Here is a 10,331-nt window from a genome sequence, read left to right as displayed (position 1 = left end):
ACAGACTAAAAATTTATATGCCATTAGATTCTAATGAACACCAAACATTTGTATTTCTCAGATTCTCAACTGTATACCTACTTTTGCACCCCCCCTGTATATATTTTAATGATTGATGAATACACTTTCTTAGGATTGTTATTTCAGAACAAACAAAATAAAGTTCAGTATTTGTTAAGATGATATTAAAATCCAAAAGTTGTCTTTATACAGTAAGTTCTTGAAATGCAAAAGTACAGTACAGTATATTCATCTTCTAACATTAATCTGAATAAAGTAAAACATCAATAAACTATAAAAATAAGTTAATATCATAACAAAATAGTTCTGTAATTGATGTAGTAACTTGCTACAGGTTTACAGGTTCTAACTTCTTCAATTGTGGAACAATTTTGTCATAATATGAGCTTGTTTTTATAGTTTATATTGATCTTTAGAATTGAAGGTAATGAAGCTATATTATCTGATAAAGCAGTAAAATTGTTAGATGAGATTAATAATAATATCAAAATAATAATAATAATAATAATAANTTGTTTTTAAAAAATAATTTTTAAAAACAAATGTTTTCAGCCTCTTTATTAGCCCTGATCAAGTATACAAGCAAAAAAGAATTTGAGAGTTTCCAAAAAATTTAATAGAAATTCTAACATAGCTAATGCTTTTGAAGTGTTCCATACATTTGGAAATTTAAATTGGCAGACATCCAACAAAATCTGAATATAACTCTAAAGTATTCAAAAAATTTCATATAACTTAAAATTGAAAAACTTAATCAAATAATAAAAAAAAACGATATATAAAATGAATATATTACAATACATTCACTTCTTTATCGCTACATTTTATTTATGTTTAGTAAGGCTTGCCAGACTTGTGGAAGACTAAATTTGTCTATATTATTAATGCAGCCTCCTATTTGTTCTTGCTTGTAAATTTCTATGGCCTCTGATGATTTGAGTTTAGATTTGTTAAAAATTATTTTTAAAAGTTTAGCTTCACTCTGGTTTGGTATTACACCTATTTCATAGGCATACTGGGCCAAAGTTGTTGTGTACTTCTTTTTTCAATATCATACATGTGCTCATTAATTCTAAATATTAGAGACCTACATGTAGCTTCAATTAAGGCCACATGGGTAATAAATCTGCTGTCAGTTATCAATATTTTATAAACTCCAGGGGCTCTCAGACTGCTTCTTGTATCTTTTCCATGTGTTAAAAGTTTGAATACAGTAAGCCACTAAATGTAAGTTATTTTATAGCATATATCTTTGGAAATTTTAGAGTAGATGTGCATTTTTTGCTCAAATTGTAACATAATAGTAACCTGCCTGGTATCCTTATCACAATCAACTTTCACCATCCTTCCTCTATATCATGTAATACATTGAAAATCATATCTGGATCATATTCATGTTTTAAAAAAATAGTTGTGGTAAGAAGTATTCAAGCACTACGTAAATTATTAGTTATCTCATTTCCAGCTTCTGTAAATATTTTTGATAAATATAAAAAAAAAAAAAATATTAATTATAAATACTTTTATTAAACAAAAAATAATACAATAACAAAATTATATTCATTATAATAAATACTCACACCATGACACAAAAACCATATTATAATGAATATAATATGAAATTGATATTACCAGTAGATATTTAATGATAAATCAAAAAAATTAAAAGTTTTTTAATATTTTATACAATATGTAATCAATAATTATATTTTAAAATATATTTAGCTGACTTTTAAAATATGTTTGAATCACCTTCCTTTATAAATATTTACTCCAAATAAAGCAAGTTTGATATATTTTGAAATATTTTTGGAGTTTAGTGCTAATAATTATTATATTTATTAAATTACATTCATAAATGATTTTATAGTTTTATGTATAAAAAGTAATATTTGTTAAAGAATCCAAAAACTTATAATAATAAAAACTTTATTACATTAATAACTTTTTAAGTAATTTTGTTGTATTTTCATTTAATCAATTCAGAAAACAATATTATAAATCAGAAAGAAAGGAAAGCTAAAATATTTGTCTAATTTTGAAAATAAAAAGTTTTATATTAGATGCCAAACGATTACCAGACTAAATTGGGCTACATTCCCACTACTAATAAATACTGAGTAATTTGATACTAGTTATTCCCAAGTAATTTGACTACACTCCTGCTACTAATAAATAGTAGCAGGAAATTGGAAATTTAAATTGGCAGATATCCAACAAAATCTGAATATAACTCTAAAGTATTCAAAAAATTTCATATAACTTAAAATTCTCCTCCTGCTCCTAATAAATAGTAGTCTTACACTCCTGCTACTAATAAATAGTAGCAGGAATGTAGCCTGATTTAATATCATAATTGTTTGATTTTGATATGACCACTGGGTTTTAAGACATTTTTATATTTATATTAGATGATTCATTTTTCATAAATTGTCTTCATAAAATCTAGAATTTAGACTTTCTATCATTTTTATAGTAGCCAGTAGTTCTGTGGGAGCATGCCAGTTTTTTTCAGGTGGTTGGTGTTTAAAATCTCATTGGTATCATTGTGTTATATTTGTTTTTTTTTTTATAAAACATTTTTATTACAGAAGTTTTGATATAATTAAAGTTCAAATCAAATTCCTAAAAGATTTCTTTAGGAATTTTGATAAAATTAACGAATACTCCAAGAGACATACAAGGAGATGGCATGATGATGGAATCACCAATTTTGATCAAACTTGGTAAGAATATAGTGCAGCCCCAATGATTGACATATGTTAAACAGTAAGGTGCACTACTCAAAATTAAACAGGAAAATTGCACAATCACTTAAAACCTTTAGATTTTACTTTCTTGAAACCATGTCGGTGATTATTTTTGTTGTTTTTGAACACTATATAGTTCATACACACAACACAAGGCAATCTTCATTGTAANATTAAAAATTGATCATTAATTAAGAAAAATTATATAGATACATGTATCAACTAAAAATTGAATAAATTCACAATAAAGATTGCCTTGTGTTGTGTGTATGAACTGTATAGTGTTCAAAAACTACAAAAATAAAACCTTTAGAATTTCTATCATTTTTATAGTAGCCAGTAGCTCTGTGGGAGAATGCCAGTTTTTAATCAGGTGGTTGGTGTTTGAAATCTTATTGGTATCAATGTGTTATATTTGTTTTTTTTTTACAAAACAATATATAAAATAATCATTTTAAGATCAGCTCCTTTTTTAGAAAAAAGAAAATTTAATTTATTATACAGAATGAAAACTACTGATAAGAAAGTTTTGTAAGTACAGTAGAGCATCGATTATCCAAATACTGATCAACTGAAACATCGGTTAACCAAAAGCATTCGTCACCAAATTCAAATTTCTGCTAGTGCTGTGGTGCTGCAATATTTGGCTATGTCTTGTGCTACTCCAATATTATTTTTATTGGTGTGCATATTTTAGTTGGCAGCACTGGTGCGACCATGAGAGGGTACTTAAGGATGCAACAAAGCTCTCTTTTCCCAATTGTGAGTGGCGAGTTTTGCTTGTTTTGTGTGGTGTTTTTCTGAGGACTGTGTGTTGGGACATGTGTCGTGCTGAATTAGAACATTTTGATACTAGATTAACTTCCGAAATATAATTTTATTTTGTTTTTATAATTTTCAATATATTTATTTTGTTTGTGCAAAATAAAGAAATAATTTTTTTTTATTCCAATGAAACTGTGTTTTTTTATTTCCTTTTACTTTTCATAGACACAATGTAGTGACACTTTTTAAACACTTGGCAGAAAAAAAAAAGAAATAATTTTTAACAATACAATAACCACGATTATTATTTTAAAAAAATGTTTGTTAGGCTTAACATTGATGAAAATTCAATGCAAAGCAACACGCAATGGAGAAAAATTTCAACATGGGATAGGTTAATATATTTTTTTCCAGTCCCAAATTGTTTCAGATAATCGAAGCTCTACTGTAATTTCATAATATACTTATTAAAATGATATTACAGAGGAACTCAACAGTCAGGTGTTTTCTAGCATCTGCAGAGTTATGTATAACCTCTTATTAAGAACTTTATGGACTTTAGTATCCCTAGTTCCCTACTGGCACAACAAACAGACTCAGTCAGATTGCAGTAGAACACTTCACAAATTGTATCATCAACTTGTTCGGACACTTTCTTATCATGTATTTTTCCTTACATGTGAGCTAGTTTCAAGCAGTCTTATGCCACACTATTATCGCATGCCTCTCTGGTGGTTCTTATTGGTATTTTTATTAGAATTTTCTTTGCACTTTCATTGGAAACTTAAATCTGCCAGTAACAAAATTTTACTTTCTGTTACATGCAGAAATTTTGACTGTCAGCTATGCAGAAGAATAGCAGTGCCATCTGCTGCTGAAGTGTCACCATAGAAACTTGTAAAGGTTCTTTTTGCTGTAAACCAATTTTTTGATCAATGTATGCACTGACTTATAAGCCTTCTTTATTAGTAGTTTTTACCCAAACACCCTGTATATCATGAATATGTATTCAATTATATTTTAAAACCCACAATATAATTATTTTTTAAATTTATGTTTAAAGAAAGTCTTTTATAGTATTCAAAAACAACTCACATTTCTGTATAATCAAATTTATTATTATTATTAGAAGTACCTGTAAAATGAAAAAAAAATTAAATAATAGAGCAACATTATTATTTCTATGTAATTTTAAATAAACAGCATATTAATACACAAAAGTTAATTTAAAAATATGAAATTTGTAGCCATATTAATTATGTTCAATCAATATTTGATGAAACGAATTAATAATTACAATATTTGGAAGTAAATATGGAAACAATATGGAATATTTGTAATAACTTACAAATATAATTTAGATATAATTTTAAAGTTAATTATAAATTACAGCTTTAAAATGTTTTAATCCTTTTATTTATTAAATTTAAATTATTTTCAAACAGAAATATAATATAAATTTTACATGACATCTATATGATCATAAACCCTACTACCACTGAAATATAAAGAATACAACAAAGTTTACTATCAAATGAGTGGTTAAATTAGACTACACAACTAATAATCTAGTGAAGTAAAAACTGATGGTCTCAGATAAGACTCTTAAGTTTGGTTTTATATTGTAAATTCATGTTTATCAATACTGTTTTTATTCTAATAAACAGTGTGCTATCTAAAACATTTCTCAGCTTGCAACTGTGCTGTTTATTACTTGACTTACTATTAGAGGTCATCTATTATTTCTATTCTTTGAGAATTGAGTGTTATTATTATTCGAGGGTAACTATTAATGGAATAAATGGTAACTTTTTTCACTTTATTATTATTTGAGCAATAATGCAACCCTAAACAGACCTATATTTTATTTTAATATATAGTAAGGGTGACAATGCTGAATAGAATGTGCAATTTTTCAGTTTAAATAAGCCTTATCTTTATCCTATAGACAGTACACTTAGTATTAGAAGGTGGTGTTTATAACTTTTTTCATCTTGCAGCTGCATTGTTTATTACAATAACTACAGTATTCTGTTCTGTTTGAATAAACTAATATTCCATAGTTAACATTTCATAAATAATAAGCAACATGAAAGATATATGAAATTATATAAAAATTTTCACATTTAAAATATATATTAATATAAAGAAATCAATAAATATATAAACTAACTAACCAGACTGAGTATTTGAATGTAATGCTTCTTTCATGCTATCAGTGATAATGTTTTCAAAATATGATGATTTATAAAATATCAATTCTATTACTTTTTCAAGAAAAGTTATCATTTTATGATGATACTGCAAACATTTTAAGTTTTTTAACCAAATATTAACTTCCCAAGATAATTCTTCATGCAGCCCAAACCTAGATAGAAACTAATAAAAAATAATATTAAGTACAGGTATATATGAAAGTTATAATGTTAATATTTTAAATTTTTAAAGCACTAATAATAATAATCTAATAACATACCTGTTTTAGAATCTCTGTACTGAATGCAACAAGACTTCTATCATTTATTTTTAAACAAGCTTCAAGTATAAATGTAACAGGAAATTCTTCTACCTAAAAATAAATATTAGATTTTAAAAATTAGAGTTTTTAATTTCAATTTAACTACATAATTGACAAGACTATGTCTTGTTTATAAAATCGTACTGCCTGCTGGGTAGAGATATGAAGGAGTACATGCCAACAGTTGCAATTTGGCACAGAGTATTAGGTGCTCAAATGATGTGAACATAAAAAAAACCATCCTTGTAGGTTCTCAGGGGACCAAGAACCAGGTCAAAATAAAATTCAAAACAGTGACACACTCTACAAACAGGCAATAGTGTGAGATTTGTGCATGTGTTACTTGTTGAAAAGTTGGAAATGCAAATGTTGTGAAACCAAATTTTGACATATGAATCTTTGAAAAAAACCCATTTACCTGTCCTGTGTTATTCCTGATATATCTCTGGTTGCAACGTGCTGACCTTGACCAGTTGACCCGAGATATCTCGTTTCAGCATTGGAACTTTTTTTCAAAGTAGATGGCACTAGTTATAATTTCATATTAAAACTAACTTCCAAAATATAATTTGTTTTTTTCTACATTTATTAATAATTGTTTGTGCAAAATAAAAAAATAGTTTCGGATGATACGATAGCAAGGATTATTTTTTATAAAAATGGGAAATTTTCATTAGGCATTGACAAAAATTCAACTTGCGGTAACATGTAACGTTGAAAAATTTCAAAATTGGATAGGTTAATTTCACCAAAATTGCATCATGGATGACCTCATGATTGTGGCCGGCAAAGTTTGAAAGATCGCTCTCAAAACCAGTGATACCAAAGAAGATTGGAGAATGAGAACAAGACCTCCTTGAGCGTCAAAGAGATTCTGCTTAGCAGTAAGTCTCTGAGACATAATCTTGTCCCAAATATGGCCTTGCCGTTTTACTTGTTTAAAATAATTTTTTAAAAGAAATTATTTAATATGAATATTGACACTGGCTGAGTGAGTAAATGAGTGTGCTTGTTTGCATAATAAATTTCCAAATTTTTAAGAACTTTCTAAATTATTGTCTAAGAATTGTTATATATTATATTTATATGTTTTAAAAGTGTAAAAGTAATTTAATGTTTAAACATTAAATTACTTTCATATTATGATATAATAATAATAATATTATGAAATAAATATTTATAAAATCTAATCTATAAAAAATTTATAGATTATAAAATATATGAATTTATTTTACATCTATATTTTTCTAAATAAATATATTATATTTCTATAGCATTGAAATGTATATAAACTTTATATAAATATAAAAAACAACAAAAATAATAATCTCACCTCATTCAAATTTATGTAAGTCAAAAGCTTTAAAATATCAATCTCAATTAGTGTAGCATCATCTTTTAAAACAGAAGAACATTTTTTTATTTCTAAAAGTAGTGTCCTTATCCTTAGTGGATTATTTTTAAATGCATGTGGATACAGTTCACCATACAATCCCACTATTTCAATTATTTTCTTAAAATGTTGACAAATTGTATAAGATGGAAGAACTATAAATAAAATATATAAGTAAGTAAACAATTTAATAAATATATTATTTCTGGCAGAGTAATAATGCTTTATATATTAATTTTAAATCAGGAGTCACAGCAGTGACTCCCCACCAAGTAAAAAAGTCACTGGTTGACTAAACACAGGAATCAGAGTTGCTGATTTTTGGGGATTGATTTCTCTGTCCCCTTAAACACCTTAAGTAATTCCAAATATCTTGTTCGAAAGAAAATTGTTTTCTTAGGTAGTGTGCAAAATTTCAAGATTTGCTATAAAATGGTTGCCAAAATATAAGCAATTGAAAATTGCAAAAATGCTGTATTTTCTTCTTCATCCAGCATGGCAGATGCTTGCAGAGAAAAATCTACCAGGTCTAGAAAGCTCAAATTCTAAACTTAAGCCTTTCTTGTTATCAGTGAAGTGCTCACAAAACTTTCCATAGAGCTAATTCAGTTTTACAGCTTAATTTTATGTTTATAAAGATAAAATTGCATCAAAACAAATTAATTTTATTCAAAATATTACTCAGAATAACAAAAGCTAAAATTTATGCAAATTAAAACTTTTTATAATAATTTTTATAAATGGCATATCAAAACTGTTGGTCAGCAATGACCGAAATTAATTTTAAAAGCATTTGGTTGGCGGTGCATTTGTCAGCAATAAACTCACTAACCAGACTGAGTATTTGAATGTAATGCTTCTTTCATGCTATCAGTGATAATGTTTTCAAAATATGATGATTTATAAAATATCAATTCTATTACTTTTTCAAGAAAAGTTATCATTTTATGATGATACTGCAAACATTTTAAGTTTTTTAACCAAATATTAACTTCCCAAGATAATTCTTCATGCAGCCCAAACCTAGATAGAAACTAATAAAAAATAATATTAAGTACAGGTATATATGAAAGTTATAATGTTAATATTTTAAATTTTTAAAGCACTAATAATAATAATCTAATAACATACCTGTTTTAGAATCTCTGTACTGAATGCAACAAGACTTCTATCATTTATTTTTAAACAAGCTTCAAGTATAAATGTAACAGGAAATTCTTCTACCTAAAAATAAATATTAGATTTTAAAAATTAGAGTTTTTAATTTCAATTTAACTACATAATTGACAAGACTATGTCTTGTTTATAAAATCGTACTGCCTGCTGGGTAGAGATATGAAGGAGTACATGCCAACAGTTGCAATTTGGCACAGAGTATTAGGTGCTCAAATGATGTGAACATAAAAAAAACCATCCTTGTAGGTTCTCAGGGGACCAAGAACCAGGTCAAAATAAAATTCAAAACAGTGACACACTCTACAAACAGGCAATAGTGTGAGATTTGTGCATGTGTTACTTGTTGGAAAGTTGGAAATGCAAATGTTGTGAAACCAAATTTTGACATATGAATCTTTGAAAAAAACCCATTTACCTGTCCTGTGTTATTCCTGACATATCTCTGGTTGCAACGTGCTGACCTTGACCAGTTGACCCGAGATATCTCGTTTCAGCATTGGAACTTTTTTTCAAAGTAGATGGCACTAGTTATAATTTCATATTAAAACTAACTTCCAAAATATAATTTGTTTTTTTCTACATTTATTAATAATTGTTTGTGCAAAATAAAAAAATAGTTTCGGATGATACGATAGCAAGGATTATTTTTTATAAAAATGGGAAATTTTCATTAGGCATTGACAAAAATTCAACTTGCGGTAACATGTAACGTTGAAAAATTTCAAAATTGGATAGGTTAATTTCACCAAAATTGCATCATGGATGACCTCATGATTGTGGCCGGCAAAGTTTGAAAGATCGCTCTCAAAACCAGTGATACCAAAGAAGATTGGAGAATGAGAACAAGACCTCCTTGAGCGTCAAAGAGATTCTGCTTAGCAGTAAGTCTCTGAGACATAATCTTGTCCCAAATATGGCCTTGCCGTTTTACTTGTTTAATTTACGATCACCATCACATTTCGGACAATCTGCATCTGCAGGTTGCATACCAAACTTTATGGCAAACATACCAACTGATGAAATTCTCTTGTCAAAATCAAATTCATGACATTCTGATACTAAAAAATGAAAAAAATCTCTTGAAATACACTTTTGCCAAGAAAATTGTTGATGTTTTCAAAACTCCGCCATTACAACAATAAACGACAAAATATCAAATGTAAACTTTTGAACAAAATGATTCGCACAACAATATATAACTTTTTGAACCTGATTAATTAAATTACTCTTAACAAAGTTATAAAATGTTAGGAAATTAACCTACAACCGAAACGAGTTTAGAAATCTATAAACTAAAGACAGCGACACCTAGATTAACTTTCAAAGCACGCGTGTTGTCGAGATTCCGGAAGTGCCGCCATAGGGCTATCTAGATGCACTTCTTCCAAAGAAAAGTAAATAAAAAGTAAAAAATGAATGATTTCGATTATAAAAAAAGTGAATTGAACAATTTTTCCCTTTTTTCGCTCTGTAAGTAGTAAGAGGGCATTCTTCCATACATGTTTTCCAGCAAACGTCTAGACTAGGGTTGTCCAACTTTTTTTCTTAATGGGCCAAATTAGAAATTTACGTATATTTAGCGGGCCACAAAAGTACCTTATATAAATAAATATATATTTTTTTAAAGTTCAAAATGTGAATATAAACTTTTAATAACAAATATTTACAATTACAAAAATACTGTATTATTTATTGACAGTAAAAAAAA

General features: G+C 27.3%; 1 protein-coding gene across 1 annotated transcript in view; it reads right to left on the bottom strand.

The window, feature by feature from the left end:
- LOC111613153 overlaps window positions 1-8,043 on the bottom strand; it is a gene marked incomplete at its 3' end in the record, with an annotated part of 14,797 nt that extends 6,754 nt beyond the window's left edge. The window contains exons 1-5 of the mRNA XM_023354468.1: window positions 8,037-8,043; window positions 7,388-7,602; window positions 6,013-6,105; window positions 5,714-5,915; window positions 4,632-4,671 (exon numbers count right to left, since the gene is read on the bottom strand). Coding sequence (XP_023210236.1) covers window positions 4,632-4,671; window positions 5,714-5,915; window positions 6,013-6,105; window positions 7,388-7,602; window positions 8,037-8,043 — 557 coding nt within the window. The remainder of the gene's footprint in view (window positions 1-4,631; window positions 4,672-5,713; window positions 5,916-6,012; window positions 6,106-7,387; window positions 7,603-8,036) is intronic.
- Window positions 8,044-10,331: the final 2,288 nt, after the last annotated feature.

This window comes from Centruroides sculpturatus, unplaced genomic scaffold (genome assembly GCF_000671375.1).
Source record: "Centruroides sculpturatus isolate CEXI.00-Female unplaced genomic scaffold, Cexi_2.0 scaffold1663, whole genome shotgun sequence".
Lineage (NCBI taxonomy): Eukaryota > Metazoa > Arthropoda > Arachnida > Scorpiones > Buthidae > Centruroides > Centruroides sculpturatus.
This window is presented reverse-complemented; position numbering and strand designations above follow the sequence as displayed.